This window comes from Taudactylus pleione, unplaced genomic scaffold (genome assembly GCF_031769625.1).
Source record: "Taudactylus pleione unplaced genomic scaffold, aTauple2 ptg000571l, whole genome shotgun sequence".
Taxonomy (NCBI): domain Eukaryota; kingdom Metazoa; phylum Chordata; class Amphibia; order Anura; family Myobatrachidae; genus Taudactylus; species Taudactylus pleione.
Window position 1 is genome coordinate 4,384,394 of NW_028284973.1, and position 18,430 is coordinate 4,402,823.

At 43.2% G+C, this 18,430-nt stretch overlaps 1 protein-coding gene across 2 annotated transcripts in view; it reads right to left on the minus strand.

Moving 5' to 3' along the window:
* AGMO (alkylglycerol monooxygenase) overlaps positions 1-18,430 on the minus strand; it is a 289,406-nt gene that overhangs the window by 117,943 nt on the left and 153,033 nt on the right. For both annotated transcript variants that reach the window (XM_088453145.1, XM_088453144.1), the window contains exons 7-9: positions 16,684-16,750; positions 12,494-12,559; positions 1,430-1,509 (exon numbers count right to left, since the gene is read on the minus strand). In XM_088453145.1, coding sequence (XP_088309271.1) covers positions 1,430-1,509; positions 12,494-12,559; positions 16,684-16,750 — 213 coding nt within the window. The remainder of the gene's footprint in view (positions 1-1,429; positions 1,510-12,493; positions 12,560-16,683; positions 16,751-18,430) is intronic.

Genomic DNA, 18,430 nt, shown 5'->3' on the forward strand with positions numbered 1-18,430 from the left:
ATCTGCAATCAACGGGGAAGGTGATGAATAGACGCAAACGTACGCTCATCTGAGAACCTGTAATGGGTAATTAAGATTGGCCGACATGTTATATACACAGAGCTGCAACACTTCAACATGGCAAACAGGATGGCTAGATATTGATTAATAGTTCTCTGATGTTGTATGGGGGGATTGCTGGGGACGGACTTCCGGCAACTTTAAGTTCTATTGTCTTTGTAGGATCTTTTAACCTTCACAAATGTCATCTTTTCAATTGCATAAGATATTAACATATTTATAATTGATTACATCCACTCAAGGAAACTATATATATATATTATATGGCAACGCCATTTGCGCACATGCTGTAGACTCTTGCACAGTGCAGAAGTCTTCTTGGCTCTTGTGCTGGCAATGGGGGTGTAGGGGGGGGTACACGGAGACTGCACAAGGAACCATTCCTCACTAGAACCTACAGTGGTGGAGGTTTTGCCGTAAAAAACAATCTAGTTCTAGCTATCATTTACCTAGTAGAGACTGTAAAGATAGCTGGAATCTTGACCTATTTGGAATGTTTTAAAAATCTCCACTTAATATACAGTTATTGGCTGTTTTAGACAGAGCACTGGGGGGATTAGTCAAGACAGAGCCAGTGGAGGGACAAGGAGTGGGGGGGTGGGTCCAACTGGAGGGGGTGGGAGACATAGGTGACCTGGGTTAACGTTTAATGCCGGGTCCGTTAAGCTTGTGCTTTGAATTCTAGTTGAGAATTTGTTTGACTTGGGGGGGTTAATCCAATTAGCCCTGAACATTTTTCGGTCGAATAAAACAGGACATAACGCATTTTTTTGCCTTCGCTCAATTCAATTAGATCCCTTTTTTATTTTTGCCTGAAAAATTTGCCATTTACGGGCAAATACACATGATAACGATCCGAGATAAGGTCACAGAACTGTGTGGTTTTTTTTTCTGCAGCGATTGCAAAAAACATGGTTACTTTTCAGGGATTTTTTTTCAACTAACTAAAGCAATTGTCTAGTCAATCCGAGCCTCCACTCCTTGGAAAACTAAAATTCAGATTTGTCACATGAAGAAAAACCCAAACTATGGGGGACATTTATTAATGCTTTGAGAAAGATAAAATACCGACCAATCAGCTCCTAGCTGTCATCTTTCAAACACAGCCCGCAGAATGACAGAAAGAAGCTGATTGGTTAGTACTATATCTTTCTCCACTTTATTTCTCTCCAGCTTTGATAAATCTCCCCCTATATATCTCTAGTAAAAAACAGTGAACCAAACTCCACCACTAAGTTGTACGTTTTGGAAGTAATTCCTATTTAAATATGTAGATTTTATAAATACGAAAGCATATAGGGTAAATGGGGTATAAAAATAAGATGGGGCAACTCTTGACCTGTAAACACATTTAAATAAACAAGTTTACCTGGACCTGGAAAGGTTCAAACGTATTAATCGGATGCGTCAGCCCGTACAAAACTTTCTCTTTTTCCGGCACAAAAGTTCCTAAAAAAAAAACAAAAAAACAGAAAATTATAACATTAATCTTGCAAAACTAATAGCACGCAATTATTCTGTTAATTAATCTTCCCCTCCAGGTAATTTGCTGACTTTCTGATCACACTGTGTTGGCGTTGTTAAGTAAACAAATGCATATAATTAGATCCTTTAAAATTTATTTATAGGATAAAGTAATCTATCACTCGTATATATAATTTCATGATGTTGATTGCAGCTCAGTCATTCGGGAGCCAGGAGGAAATTCTCCAGCTCGAGCCGCGACATTTGCCAAGTATCATAATCCACCAAGCTTAACAAATGCTGGGTGTTTGTGGCCTGAATATTGATGAGTTCTTACGCGAGCAATCATATATAATTACACCAAAGTCTCGTAATAAGATCAAAGTTACAGTAGTTGGTATCTCATTTATCATAGGGGGGAAAAAAGCAGAGGAGAAAAAAAAACAGGTCAAAAACAAACAAACAAAAAAAAGAACAAAGTATGGAAGGGAAAAAGTGTGAAAATAAAATAAAAAATTCTGACTGGCAAATTATGTATTTCACTACTAGGGACTGTCTGCAACCACAGCGATGTTTAATGGAAAACAGGAAATTTCTCACTCGAAAAATATCCCCATCAAAGGAAATTGAATTTTGATGTTTTTATTCTTAAGTGGTGCTTGTGTGTTTATTGCTCAATTGTCCCCACGGCCGGTGATTAATTACTATAAGTGCACACAACATATAATGTTATTCATTAGGTTACACTGATCAGCAGTGTGTGCGCGCTGATTTATAGAGGCACATTTAGTCAAAGATGGATTGTAGGGCTGCACGCAGTAATTTATTTTTTTCTTAATTATTTTAAATAAAATACACCCAAGTATTATGGGCCTGATTTTTAGGCAGACGCCAGTCCAAATGAGGCTGGAACTTGCGGATATCTGTAAACTGCGCTGCAGAAAGCAAACACAGACTGCACGTGCGCCATACCAAGAATACAGACACTGGCCGAGACTGAAAGATCGGACAGATTGATCCGTCATTCCATGAAAGTGTGTTTCTGGGTGGCAGCAATGCAGATACACGGAACCGATGCATCTTGTTGGAGTGTCGCGGGCGTGTAGGCAGACTACCGCGCTTGTTCGAAGAGTTGGGGGTCTGTTTCGGACCATTTTAAACCCAGAGGTTGAGATGAGAGACACCCTCCTTTTAAGAAATAAGTGACTAATAGTTGTAGGCGGTTCTGTTTATTGGAGCCTATTGTGTGTGAGGGGCGGAGTCTGGTAAGTGTTATTAGCGGTTGACAGTTTGCATCATTCATCTTGTACTTTGGAAATTCCCAGCCTCCTTCACTCCCTATTGTGATTTTCTTTGTGTTGTTGTTCTGTCATTGTAATTTTATATTAGTTGGGTGCACTCTCCCCAGGAATGATGGTGATGTTAAGCCATTATTCTCCCGACCGGAAAATTGGACTCCGCCCTTCTGGGTGTGCTTTGTGGATCGAGGGAGAGTTGAACACCAATGATTGAGTTGTTGTACGCGAGTTATTGTCTTGTTTTCCACTATTTTTGTCTGCCACCATATCAACAATTTTATTTTTTCAATTAGATATCAAAAAATAAATGTAATACAGTTTTTAAATGCCAGCACCAGCTGTCATCTGTCAGTATTTATGTAGTTAAGACTAGTTTGCCCGCGGCCAATTTGAACCCAGAACATACGTACAGAAAATGCTTCGCTAGATAATGGCTAAATCATAACGGAATGGGGTGATAAAAGATGTGTTTGAAACATAATTGGCTAAGCCACGTCCGTTTATGGTTTTTGGAGATTTTTTTACTGTAACATTTCGCCAATTTGTAAGTGCGATGATATATTTAGCCATGGACTCGGAAGCAAAATGGACCGTTTCCAGGGGGTATTGCAAGCTGAGGCCTTATAGATGCAAATTATAATGCACTGTTACTCCACCTCACCGCGCCCAAGCCTCCCGCCAATCAACAGCTGCCAGTAGCTCTCGTGGAAAGCAGAGAAAACGGGCGTTGCTTTTGAGGCGCAAACCCGGTGTTGATTGGCTGGGAGTTGCAAGCCTGGAATCGACATGATGGAGAAAGTAGGTGAGGGAAGAGTACCCCCTACAGCAGCAGCCTCACGTGTTGTGCTGCCCACGCGCCCTCCCTCATTATGTAATAGCTACGTCACGCAGCCAAGTGGCCAATCAGGAGCCAAACTGGGCAGAACGTAAACAGTGTCCGCACAAGGCTAGGGCGCCGGGTCCATGTGAGAGCACAGACCGTCAGTAGCGCGTGAGAACAGCAGCTGGCGGCGGTCACCCCTATCCCGCTCCTTCCCCCGAGTCACTGCCGGTTCTGTGTTTGGGTAGTTTTCTTTACATTTTCAGGTTAGCTACACCAAAGCATTTCTTATGGTTTTTGTAGATTTCATTTCATTTCATACAATTTTATACAGTTTTATACCAAATTCTGTAATTTATTGCTGATTGAAATCAATCGCAAAAGAATCACATTAATATCTTAATTAGTCTTTGAGATTTTCAAATTCAAAGAGCGTTCCGGACAAAGGGACTAAGCAAATTTGTAAATGTTAAATATATATATTTTTTTTCTAAATGTTTTTATTTGGGTTTTCAAACATTTTCATAAAACATGCAATATTTTTCAGCATAGATACAATAATGCAATTGTTGTAATACAGATTATATGAAACTATATATTCTTGTTGGTATACATAGTATTCTCATTCTCCCTTTTCCAAATATGGAAATTAGGGTAGATAACGTACCTTAATTACTTATATCAATTTCTTTAAATGACCAGAACATATCATGATATATGAGAAAGAAAAAAGGAAAAACCCAGAGCAATGAAGAAAAAAACGGGTGAAGATGAAGAGAGAGAGAAGAAAAAAAAAAAAAGGGAGAAAAAGGGAAGGGGAGAAGGTAAAGGAAAAAGGAAAAAAGTTCATCTGTGGACTCTAACTAAGTTGAATAGGAGGGTCCAGCTGAAACGTTCTGGTTTCATACCATAAAGTCATTCAGAAACAGTTATGTATCTGTTGTTTAAGTGATGTATTCAAAGTGTCAATAAAAGATTCCCATATTTCAAAAAATCTCTCTATTCTTTGTTCTTTGTGTAATGACGTTTCCATCCAATCCATTTTAAACATGTGAAAATGTTTGTCTCTAAACATTTGTATAGACGGGGGGGGAAGAGTATATCCATTGTTGAAGTATACATTTCCTCGCCACGGCCGTGAGCATCAGTAGTAATTTTCTGCATCCTGGGGAGATCTTTGAATCTGTAGTTAAAATTCCAAAAATGGCCCATTCAGGAGTTAGTGGTAAAAAATTAACTAATTCTGAAATTGCTAATTGTTTGACTTGATACCAAAATCTTTTAATATAGATACAGTCCCAGAGACAATGGTATAATGTGGCTTCAGAGCTAGTACATTTCGGACATCTTGCCGATGTAGAGATACCAATTAACTGGCTACGAGAAGGTGATACATAACCCCTATAAAACAACTTAAAAAACATTTCCTGGTATGTGTTTGCAGAAAGGACTCTATTTGAGTATAGGAGTGCCTGAAAAATGTTGGATTCACTAAGATCCGGGAAGTGTTTCTGCCATCTAGTTATTCCCGTTTCATAATAGCCACTATAATAAGGTGTTTTGAGAGTTTTATAAAACAAGGATATGGCTCCTTTGGAGTTTCCTGGGGTCTGAAAAGCTATGTCCAACCGATTCATCCAGTCCATGGGAGATAATAAAGTAATTACTTTGGCTATGTAATGTTGTGCCTGTAAAAAGGCTAAATTATGAATCCGTACAAAGGGAAACTTAGTATGTGCTTGAGAAAAAGTAAGGACACGATATGTGTCTGGGTTTGTTAGATGGCGAATTTCATTCAATCCATTAGAATTCCATGAATTGAAAGGAGAGGAAGCCAATCCATTCTGAAAATTCACATTACCCAAAAATGGAAGGAACAGAGAATGAGATGCATTTAATTTCCATTTATTACGAACCGTATGCCAAACTGACCATACCGACATCAGTAGAGGATTATCCAATATTTCATTGGAAATTTCAGATTTATTTAAATGTAAGAAGCTAACTAGTTCAATATTTTCAAGAAAGGACTTCTCTATTAGACAATTAGAGTAAATATTGGAGTGTAATATCCAATCTTTGATATGTCTACATACCGCTGCTTGATTATATATTTCCATATTTGGAAAATTTATTCCCCCTTCCGACTTATCTCGTTGGAGTAATTGAAGACTAATTCGAAGCTTCTTTTTGTTAAATATTTATTAAAGGGGAAGAGGGGGAGAGACAGCCTTCAACTGCTTTTATTTTTTTATTTTTTTAAATATGTTAATTGATTGTATTACTGTATATCACTGCAATTGAATGACTAAATGCTACAGTAAACACCTTCACTATTGGTTACAGGTCATTTTGGTATAGCATTAGTGGTGGTTGACATCTACTGCTTTGCAAAGTTAAAAGGAATACTCCACTACCAGGATTTTTTTTTACACATTAATTTTTATTAGATGTTTTCAAACTATGGGCCATATTCAATTAGTTTTGCATCAGCGAGAAAGTTCCGCCAGCCTGACTTTTCACCGCCTTCGCGTGTTTTGGATGCAAAAACTTTTCTTGCACGCTCTCGATTTACTCCGTATTCAATTGCCAAACAGGTGAAAACGGGACCCAGCGAATTTGAAACAGGCGAAAAGTGCAGGATGAATTGGGGGAATCACTCTGTACCCCAGACAAAGTTTAGCATTAGCCCTAATTGAACTAGTTAGGGTATTTACGTGGTGGTAATTGCTTGCTGTTAGCGTCTAGGTAAAAGTGGTGAAGAATGGCATAAAGCAATGTTTTTTTGAGAAAATAAGTAGTTCCATCAAATTTGGGGTGCTTGAAAATGGGTACTAGCATATTTTAATGTCTCTAAAGTGAAGTTGTAGGTAAAGTGAAATTCCTCCGCCATACAAGCACCTGCAATCCCCAAAACACTTGGCCCCTTCTTAGAGCACCCCCAGAAGCTTATTTCGCTAGTGTTTTAAGTTGTCCTCCCATTTTTTTTCTCCTGCTATTCTGTAGAGAACAATTATCGCCTATTTCAGTGCACTGACTTTTCACATAGGCGAAAACGGACTGGAATTGAATACGGAGATAAATTTTCAGGTGAAATTCTCGCCAAAAAACGGGCGAAAATGGCTTTTCGCTCTCTATTTGAATAAGTCCCTATATGGGGATACAAAAATAAGAAACGGGAAGAACAAAGGGGGATACAGGCATGTGATCCACATTAAAAAGCTGAACACACACAAAAAAAAAGTGATCCACATTAAAAACCTGCACACACACAAAAAAAAATCTAAATCAGGGTATAACAAATAAAGTTAGTTGGAAATAAAAACAATAAATGACTGTAAATATTCAGAATAGAAAAAATACAATGGAGAGTATCATTGCGTGACTAGTGGAATACATGGACCCTCTGTAGAGAACTCATGCCAGCAAAACCACTTCATAATCGGAGAGTTAGATGAGGAGGAGTAAGGACTATTCACAGTCTCCATCAGAAGCTATAGTTCATTTTGGTCTTAATCAGGGCGAGAGGTGGAGCTTTGTTTTGTTTTCAGAACTGTGCAATTGCTGCTCTAATAGCAATAAGAACATGGCTTATAATATACCTATGGTAGCCTGGAATATCACCAGAGAAAATATGCAGGAGTGCAGTGGAGGGGGACAGATACAACTGTAAGCCAGTAACCTGTAAATAGCGTTCCCGCTAGGCTGTTTTAGTGAGGCACCGCACCCTGCCCTATTTCTGAAGGGCAGAAAGCACCCTGCCCTCCAGCCCGGCACACCGCTGAGACACCCTGCGGGTTCTGTCTCCACCCGCGGGTCACAGTGTCCCGCGGGTGGTCAAAATGGCGGCGAAGCAGTTGCGGGGCACATGCGCTTGGGGGCTGCCCGGCATGTCCGTAAGTGCCAGGCATGCCCCTATTCGGCGCGTGCAGTAGTGCCCTAGCCCTAGGTCCAGCGCCCTGCCTGCAGCCGGTCCTAGAGTGAACACTATGTAAAATCAAATATTCGACCTCAGATCAAAGGGGACGTATAACAGGGCACTTCCAGAAAACAAGGAAAATCTCTCCTACTTGACCACATGAACGCCAACAAAATCTAGATTGGGAAGGCCATATTTTATGCAGTCTTTCAGGAATCAGATAAAGACGATAGAACAACTTCATATACATTTCAGTATGTGAGATGCATTTAGGCATTTTGAAATTGGTAAAAAAAATGTTGGGACCATACGTGAGTTCTAATCAAATGTCCAAGTCTTGTTCCCATTTCAAAGTGGCTTGGGTCTTATCATCTTGTCCTGAAGCCAATAGATGGGAGTACCAGAAAGATATTCCACCTTTGTAGAATTGGAGGTTATACAGTATAGAACATGGGAGGGGACAATACCACTCGAACCTACAAAGGGTGGGGAAGGATTGGATCCAATGACTTATTTGAAGAAATTTGTAAAAGTCTCTGGAGGGTAGAGAGAAGCGAGATTGTAACTGGGAGAATGACAGAAGAGTATTGTTAATAAACAAATCACGGAGTCAGAATACCAATAGCGCACCAGAAGGAAAGGTCCAGGTTTGGAATTAAATATGACAGGCATTGGATAGAAATCTTAGCAGATGATATATTAAACTGTTAGAGAACAGATAAGCTGTCCCATGCTTTAAGGGTTGCAAGTGATGGCCCTGGATATAGGTTTATGGAAAACTCTGGAGCTAGAAGGGATACACAGCAAATCAACAAGGACAAATTTGCCCAGCGAGTCACCCTCCAACTTGACCCAAGGTTTAGGGCAGGGGACTGTAGTCCAATCACTAATTTGATCGACCAGGGACGCCGCTTGATAAAGTTCAAGAATACGATACACTAAGCCCCCCACCGATCTAGACATCATTAGATATTTTTTGGCAAGTGTGGCTCTCTTCTTCTTGTTCCATATATATTTATTCAAAACTGCATGAAATCTATTAAGCCATGAGGAGGGGAGGGTACAAGGGATAGATCTAAATAGATACAGAAGTTTGGGAAGGAGTGTCATTATGAAAGCCGCCATTCTGCTCATCCAGGTAACCTCATGGTTCATCCAATCCTTCGTGAAGGCACTACCAGGATTTTTAAAAGGATCATTTCCAAATTTTCTGTGGAGAATTTCAAACATTTTTAGAGTTTGGAGAAAGCCCCGCACAAGACTTGTTGCAAAATAGAGCCCTATTCCGCTAATATAGATGTTGTATTGTTTATTATATTATAGTGTATACTACTGTTTGTTTATAATGTATAGCGAATAACGTTTTTAATTTATATCAAGCAAATACTGTATTATGACCTAAATGTATATATACATAGATTATAGAATATTCATGTATGCTTATAGATTGTAAACTTGCGAGCAGGCCCTTCCTACCTCTATATCTGTCTGTTATTACCCAGGTTTGTTCTGTTAATGTTTCCAATTGTGAAGCGCAACAGAATATGTTACGCTATATAAGAATCTGTTAATAAATAAATAATAAATAAATGTGTTTTATGAGAAAAGATTTACCAATATATATTACCAAAGTACAGGTTGAGTCTCCCATATCCAAATATTCCGAAATACGGAATTATTTTGGCATGACTGAGATAATAAAACCTTTGATTTTTGATAGTTCAATGTACACAAACTTTGTCTAAGGCACAAAATTATTGAAAATATTGTATAAAATTATCTGCAGGTTGTGTGTATAAGGTGTATATAACACATAAATGCATTCCTTGTGTATATTGGGGTCCCATTCCCAAGATATTTCATTATGATATGCAAATATTCCAAAATACGGAATATTCCATTATCCAAAATACCCCTGGTCACAAGCATTTTGTATATGGGAGACTGAACCTGTAATGATTAGTTGAGAGATCTGTGCACCACACTATAGAGGTGATTCAAGGTTCGAGGTAAGCAGCAGTGCCAGCACATCACTGCTCTGAGCTGAGTCCAGCATCGGAACATCTGCATGATCCTATGCCGGTCATTGAAGCGGGCAAATGCAGTTGCTCAAAAGAGGCCAGGAAATCTCAAACAGCCGATGGAGATCCAAGCCTCCCCCCCCCCAAACGGCGGCAACACGTCTCCGTTTGGGGAAATGGAGGCTGTTGCTGCCTCCTCCCCGCCCAGAAATGGCAGCAGGCTGTCAATTACTGACACAATCGGAGATGTTCGCTAACCATCACCAGCGCACATCTCTAAATTAGCCCCTATGAGAATTTTTTTTCCTTTTCTTTTTGTAAGAGATTAAGCCCAGTGTACACTGACTTTGTAGAGACCCCCATCTTGGGTGGTGTAGAGATTCCTAAAGAAATGAGCCCCAACAAAGTAGAACTCAATTTGAAGTACTGTAGGCCACCAACAGAAGCGTGACTCAGCCCCTACCTTTGTGCGACTACTGAGCACTAATGCATTGTGCAAGAGCAAAAAAGATGGTGCTATTACTCTGAATTTTGCTCACAATGATAACACAAAGAGTAGAGTCTGTTTAAGGTCTAACCCAAGTTTGCAGTTGGGACCTTCACGGATGATCTCGGCCCCAGAGGAGGATACCAAAGTTAAAATAAATTGGGTCAGTTGATTGTGGGTTCACTTTACAAAGAAATGGCACCATTTTACCAGCGCTGATCACTTAGGAGGAACAAGCGCTACTGCAGCAGTATAACAAAGAGGTATTTGCCCACCACACTCAGGACCTCATTCAGAGGCGGTCGTTAGTTGCAAGCTGTCGCACTGAATCAGGGCGGCCGCTTGCATCCTGAACGACTGCCTCCTTGCCAATCGCTAAACTGTGGGTTAACGCCCACAGCTCTAGCGACCGACATGGGTGATGGTCTTGCCCATCGCGACCATCCGGGTTTACGACCAGACCCTAAGGTTGGGTCTGGGCACTCGTAAGCCCAGGGAGCTTCCTGCTCTGATCGAGCAGGAAGCTCCCCACTGACATCAGCAATGATGTCAGTGGGGCCGCCCCCAAACGGCAAGCGTTCCAGCGGGAACGCCGCCGTTTGGGCAGGCACACCCCCTGCCACCTCCCAAATTGTCACTCACCATCGACAGCTCGCCCCGTCTGCTGCGAGACCCCTAGCGACGGAGCGTCCGTCGCTAGCCGGGTCTCGCGATGCGCACGACAGAGCCGGCTCCGTTGTGCGCATGCCCAGTGGGGCAACATCGAGTCGGTTGCAAGCGCTCAGCACTTGCGACCGACTCTGAATGATCCCCTCAATTAGAACAAGAAACGATTGTACTGCGCTAATGTACCTTTGTTGGGATATTAAATCATGCAATATACAAATTAATTTATTGATTCATCAATTAATAAAACAAACAAAAAATGTATAAAACATAAAAAATAAGACATAAAACATAAAAAAAACTAATTATACAATAGTCAAATAAGCAAATCTATCTTTTCATAACATTAATAGGCAGTTTTTATTTTATTATACTCAGATTCATAAGTGAATATTCAAATGCATGGTATGCTTCCACTTGCAGACCAACTTGTTTAACATTGCACTAGAAGAATAGAGCTGATCAGGCCCTTAATGAAAAACAAAAGAGTGTAAAAAGAACGTTGGTCGGGTATTGTATAGCAAGAATTCTGCTATTCTCCACAATCTGTACACAATAAAGTTAAAGCCTGGAATACGGGTCACTGGCTACAATAGCGTATATAGGCCCTGATTCAGAGCCGGGCGCTCTGACCAGAGCGCTCGCTCTGGATCAGGGCCCTCCTCCATTAAAATGGAGCGTCCTCCTGGACGCTCGTATAGCTGTGGGTCACCACCCACAGCATATACGAGCGTCCAACAAGATGGTCGCGATGGTCTTGACCATCGCGACCATCGGACTTGCAAAGGAAACCCTGCGGTCGGGTTTCCCAGCCACAAGCCCTGGAGTGATTTTGGCTCTATCAGAGCCAAAATCACTCCCACTGACATCACTAGTGATGTCAGTGGGGCCGGCTTCAGACGGTAGGCGTTCCCATGGGAACGCCTCCGTCTGGCAGGCACGCCCCCGGCACGCCCACCAAAGGGGGCGTGCTGTCAATCAACATCGACAGCACGCCCCCTTTGGTGCGAGACCCGGAGCGATGGGAAGCCCGTCGCTCGCCGGGTCTCGCGCATGCGCCCGACGGAGCTCCCTCCGTCGTGCGCATGCGCAGTGGGGAACATCGACCCACTTGCGAGCATACTGCCGCTCGCGAGTGGGTCTGAATGACCCCCATAATCTGATTACAGCTGGCGGTCCGGCACCAAATCAACATTGCTAACACACGGACCCCCATTGATGGCCCTGACTGGACCGGCCCACCTTGCGTGCGTGACTGGGTGCAGGGGGAGTGGAATGGTAATTCCACGTACTAAAATACACAGACCAAACACCCCAAAGTCTTCCCAATCAGGCCAGACCTAAACTATTATTATTACCAAGAAGCTTAAACATGAAGATTAATTTATGTGACGTAAGCAGATTTCAATGTTAGGAAAGACAGACAGTGGCTCACATTCTTCTTCTGCAGAAATAAACCATGTGGGCCAATGGTTTGACTCATGTAGATGGCTGAGCCAAGTGATCTCACAGCAGCTTAAATGACTGCAATCTCAGCATTTTGCCCACTTTTGAGATCCTAAAAATGTGGGAGTGGTTTTAGCTATAATGGAGGGGAAGGAAATAATTAAATTTTCTTGCAGATCCCTAGTGTAATGTTGGGGTAACACTGAAAAATGTATTTAATCTTTACACTTCATATCTGCGTATTTACAATTTGCAATTTACTAATCCTTGAATAAATTAACAAATGTAAAAGGATTAATACATTTAACTTACCAAACATTTTGTCCCAGATGATGAGAGTACCTCCGTAATTTGAATCAATGCAATAAGGATTTCTGCCTGTGAATGGTGTATGGAGAGAATATAATGAGCAGGGAAATGATGATGAAATAGAAGCACACAGTGTTACGGTCACATTTACATTACTCTGATGGCACCGGAACAGTCACCTATGAGGAAATGTGTCAGGTTCCATTCTCATAACAACAATAAGGTTTCATGACATAAAACAAAAAAATATACTGGCCTTATCCACTTAATTTGCTGGTCCTGCCAAAGGGCCTGATAATGTGTAAGGGGCAATTGCGACCGCAGCTGCATAATCGCACGCAATGAAGCTGCAAAAATATGCTAATGTTTGCCCCCGCTCAGCCAGCATAGAGACGCCCACTACTGTTTTCTGACTTCCGTAAAACCTCGCAGTCCTGCGTACACATCAGTAGCATCGAAACACATCAATCCCCTGCCTCACAATTACAGCAGGTCTGACGCGATGCAGAATCTGCAAGTCTCGTTGCACGCAGTGAGTGCACAAGCTACGTATGTCATCGCCGTGGCTAATTTATGCACACCCATGCAACAGCGTTCAAACGGACAGGCACGCCTACGTTTCTCCGACCACTCCACTGTCACCACCCCCAAATGCTCACATCCTGTCACTCACTCTGCGATGGATTCCTATCGGTGTGCGTAATCGCAGTGCGATTGCCACGTAAGCCAAGTGAGGCTTTTACGCATGCGCAATGGCCATCAATTGCTCGATCTGCATACGCAGTTGCAATTGCGATCCGTGCTGAATCAGGCCCAATGTCCGGAGTGGGTATAATGGTCCAATGCCACCAAAGCCTGATTAAAAACCCAGTGAGGCTCAGGGCAAAATTGTGGATTAGGTCACTTTCCCCTTCCTTCATTTGTATAAAACCCCCAAAAATAGGTCTAAGCAACTCAGGCACCTTAGTGCCCACTGGGCAGTAGCTAAAATATTATGCCTGGGTGGCATAATACAGTATATGATCCAGCTCTGCATGCCATATTCCACTGTTGTCTTCCTGCTTGGTCTGGTCAGAGTGACTTGAATTTCCACTTGCAGAGCCAGTGTTACCTATGCTTGCTGTCAGAGCCGGATTTAGGTCTCATGGGGCCCTAGGCAAGATACCAGTTTTGGGGCCCTCCTCCCTCAAACATTCCATAGCACTATATTTTAATTTCTGACTCATTCCTTCCCCTGTACAGAACCCTTAGGAAAAGGTCATCTGCGGCCTTGAAACGTCGGCTATGTATGTATGGGTTGGGTACGGTATGCCAGCACTCAGAATCCAGACGCCGGCTTCCTGACAAGGTTAGGATACCGATACCTGCTGGTAAGTATCCTAACCCTACCCCTAAACCTAACCCTCCCTCCCCGCAGCCTAAACCTAACCCTCCCAGCCTAACCCTAACCTTATACCCCCAGCAGCCTAGCCCTAACCCCTCTCAGCACAAAATCCCCTCCCCTCACAGCACAGAACCCCTCTTTCCTCACATCACTGACCCCTCTCAGCACAGAACTCCCCTCCTCCCCTCACAGCACAGACCTGCTCTTTCACTGACCCCTCTCCCCTCATGCAATGCCCCTTGTACTAGTGCCCCTTATGCAATTCCCCCTGTAGTAGTGCCCCTTATGCAATGACCCCAGTAGTAATGCCCCCAGTAGTAAGGGCCCCTGTAGTGCTCCCAGTTGTAGTACCCTTGTAGTGCCACCAGTAGTAAGGCCCCTGTAGTGCCCCCAGTAGTAATGCCCTTGTAGTGCCCCTGTAGTAATGCTCCCTGCAGTATCCCAGCAGTAATGACCCTTGAAGTGCCCCCATTAGTAAGGGCCCCTGTAGTGCCCCCAGTTGTAGTGTTCTCAATAGTGCCCCCAGTAGTAATGCCCTTGTAGTGCCCCTGTAGTAATGCTCCCTGCAGTACCCCAGCAGTAATGCCCCTTGAAATGCCCCCAGTAGTAAGGCCCTTGTAGTGCCCCCAGTAGTAATGCCTTGTAGTGCCCCTGTAGTAATGCTCCCTGCAGTACCCCAGCAGTAATGCCCATTGAAGTGCCCACAGTAGTAAGGCCCCTGTAGTTCCCCCAGTAGTAATGCCCTTGTAGTGCCCCCAGTAGTAATGCTCCCTGCAGTGCCCCAGTAGTAAAGGCCCTTGAAGTGCCCCCAGTAGTAAGGGCCCCTGTAGTGCTCCCAGTTGTAGTGCCCTTGTAGTGCCCCCAGTAGTAATGCCCTTGTAGTGCCCCAAGTAGTAATGCTCCCTACAGTGCCCCAGTAGTAATGCCCCTTGAAGTGCCCCCAGTAGTAAGGGCCCCTGTAGTGCCCTCAGTTGTAGTGCTCTCAATAGTGCCCCCAGTAGTAAGGCCCCTGTAGTTCCCCCAAAAGTAAAGCCCCTGTAGTGCCCCAATTGATGCACCCAGTAGTAAGGCCGCTGTAGTGACTCCATATATTGCCCCAGTAGTAAGGCCCCTGCAATGCCCCCTATTGTGCCCCCATATGATGCCACCAGTAGTAAGCCCCCCCCCAGGCACACACATACACACACAAAAAAAAAACAATACTTACCTTAAACCACGCACCAGTGCCGGCTGCCGTCTGTCCCCGGCACTCGCTCCTCGGAACTATGGGAGTGGCGTCAAGGAGCCGGGCGCCGGCTGGTAACACACTCTCAGCAGGCGCCCGGCAAGTGGAGGGTGCAGGGGTTGCGATCGCCGGGCCCCAGAGCAACCGCACCACCTGCACCCTCCGTAGCTACGCCAATGCTCTCTCCAGGGCCGGATTGCATGGGGGCCCAGCCACAGGCCCCTTGGGACCTGCCGGGCCCTAGGTGTCCGCCTAGGATGCATAGCGGTAAATCCGGCCCTGCTTGCTGTAGCCCAGTGGTTCTCAAACTCGGTCCTCAGGACCCCACACAGGTCACGTTTTCCAGGTCACCTAGCAGGAGCACAGGTTTAGTCATTACTCACTGACACATTTTAAAAGATTCACAGGTGGAGCTAATTATTTCACTTGTGATTCTGTGAGGAGACCTGGAAAACATGCACTGTTTGGGGTCCTGAGGACCGAGTTTGAGAACCTATGCTGCAGCCTATATACTGTTATTGATAACAATCTATTGAGCAGATCTAATGAGACAGAGTACATCTGATTTAAAATTCACCAGGCAACGATGCTTGGAATAGTAAAGATGTTTCTTGTGAGTGTTAAGGTATTCAAACAAAGGGGGATTAGCAATTAAAGTAAACCTACAGTTTTGTCACCATATATACACAATAATTTGATACCCTGATTGTCCTTGCAGTTCCATGGTCAAGGCTCAAAGCCTAGAGATATAACTGCTGAGAAGGATGGTCCCATCAGATGCTGGGACAACCTCCCTCTGCAGAAGATTGCATTCATATCCCAGGCTGTGAATCCTGCAACATGGTGGGAATGCAGGAGCCTGACACTCTCGAGGGCCAAAAGTAAAGGCACCCCCCCTCCCCTCCACCCTCCTTTCCTGTTCTTCTAATTATCAAGGGAGAGGAATGCCAAAATCAATAGAATTCATATAAATTAGAAGCCTGATGATAAAACTGTTGTCCTCTCATTTCAAAATGAGAATTCCTGGACTTAGGCAAGAAATACCAAGAGAAGAGAAAAAGAAGAAGAAATTAATGGACTTAATAATATTTCTAAGAAAAAAAAAAATTAGGAATGATAAATAGATGTTCACAGAAATGTTTTTTTGTGTGTAGAAAATTATAAATTGTGGAAGGTATTCACTAATGGAGACAACTATCTTTATTAGTATTTGACTTATGAACATCTCCCCAAGATGTCCCTCCTGGCAGCAACCTAAAATCTCATTCTAGTTGGAATTTTGAACCTGGGCTCTTTCTACACATTGAGGCTTGCAACACGTTGAGAGCACCAACCAATCAGAGCAGAGTTTAAAATGCTCCCCCTGTCATTGGTGGCCGGAGATGTAGCCACAGAAAAGCCATCACCAGAGTATATGAGAGGTCACTGGGTCAGGTCATCAGGCTTCTGATGTTCTCACATCAAATGGAAAAGACTTAAACGGGGGAGACTTCTCCTTTACATGTAGTAAATATAACAGTGATGATAAATCCTCATAGAAGTGTCGGCACTCCCCACACAACAGCGAGAGAAGAAGGAACATACCATGATGGACTCTGTGGTGGCTTGGCGTGTTGAGGATCAGCTCCAATGGACCCAAATTGTTTATGAGCTGTTAATGAAATGAAGCATACTGTTTAACAATATACAGCAGTGTAAAACTTACAAATTAACAAAAACAATCCAACAATGTAACTGGAATATACAGGGCCGGCTTCCGAGTTGTGGACGATTACGAAATCGGGCGCATGTCAAGATGTTTTGCAAACTGGGCATGTTTCCTGTCCTACATACACGATTCTGAACAACTCTGATCGATTCGGAGACATACGCAACTTAATCACTTCTCTCTGATGGCTGAAAGGGGCGTTACGCAACCGGGTGGCAATGAGGCGTTCGCGCATAGGAGAAGCACACCGTAGGGTTGTTATGGGGGTGTAGATGAGTTGCAACCTAAACTGAGCATATGCAGAATGCATTCAATTTCGGCACCAAAAATTGGCTATCTAGTGATGACGCCCATTCCCGCAGCCGTTCAGTCACATGGAAGCATGCGGAATACACGTAGTTGCTTGCACTGTAATTTCTGATCTATGTAAGTGGCCGAAAATGCGACTGCATTATGCGAGACTCAGTCAGGCCCAATGTGTATGAAATAACCTAGAACTTTACAGCAAAGCCACAGATTACTAAATAAATGTTAAACATATTTAAGATGGAACCTAAATAATTGTCATCCAATTAATAGTCATAAACCACAAAGCGATCCACCATTTTTTAATCAGATGATCAAATGTTACTTTCTATCTGGACAGAAGCACCGAACCAGAAACTAACAACAATAAGAAAAAAGGTCTAATAATTGCACCTAATGTAAGTACTAGATAAGAACTGAAAGGTGCAAATCAATCCCAATTTAAGAGGTACAGGTCCTGATTCAGCAAGGATCGCAGATGCAATTACGCTCGCAGAAAGGCAGATTTTCGTGTCCTGCGCATCCGTATGCATCGCAGGGCGGGTGTGCAAACACTCCACTGCTCACTGATTGACAGGAAGTTCCGTCTGGGGGAGGTGATGGTGGGGGGTGGGGGGGTGGGTCATTGATAAGTAGAATCTATGGGCAACATCTCCATTTCTAAAAACCAATACTTTAGTAAATATACCCCTCCGTCTCTGTGTGAAGAAAAGAAAGATGTCCTTTGAAAACAGCGACCCACGGCCTAAATTAATTCACCCTCTTCAAACCATTATATAAATAGCCCTAAACACTGAAAAATGAAAACTTGCGCAGTTTATCCTCAGTTTAGCTCAATCCACCCGAATCCTCCAATCCTGGGCTGCAAATGTGTCTATCCCCTCAGGGGCCGCCATCATGGCATGCATATCCATGGGTGTACCCGCTGTTCTGTGTCTTTACAGGTTTGTCATGAAGGTTAATCTTTCTAATGTGGGAACGTCCCTGGAATCTATCCGATTTTTCGGTGATTTTCTTGGCTACTTTGAAACCGCCAGATTTCCAAAAGGGCAAGCCCCTGTCAAACCACTGTTTTTACAAAAAGTCACGTTAGACATCGCCGTGGTTTGCCAAACCTCCGTAAGTCATGTAGGAAGAAAGAGGTGGTTCAAATAGGTAAAAGATAATCTCAGACCATAAGAGGAGTCACAATGCTCTTATTATTTATGAGAACATTCTTATTTCTTGATTAAGGGGGATGGGTACCGGATGCTGGCGCTTGGGATCCAGGCTGTCTGAATCCAGGTGGTCAGAATCCCGATGCCAGCATCCCGACAG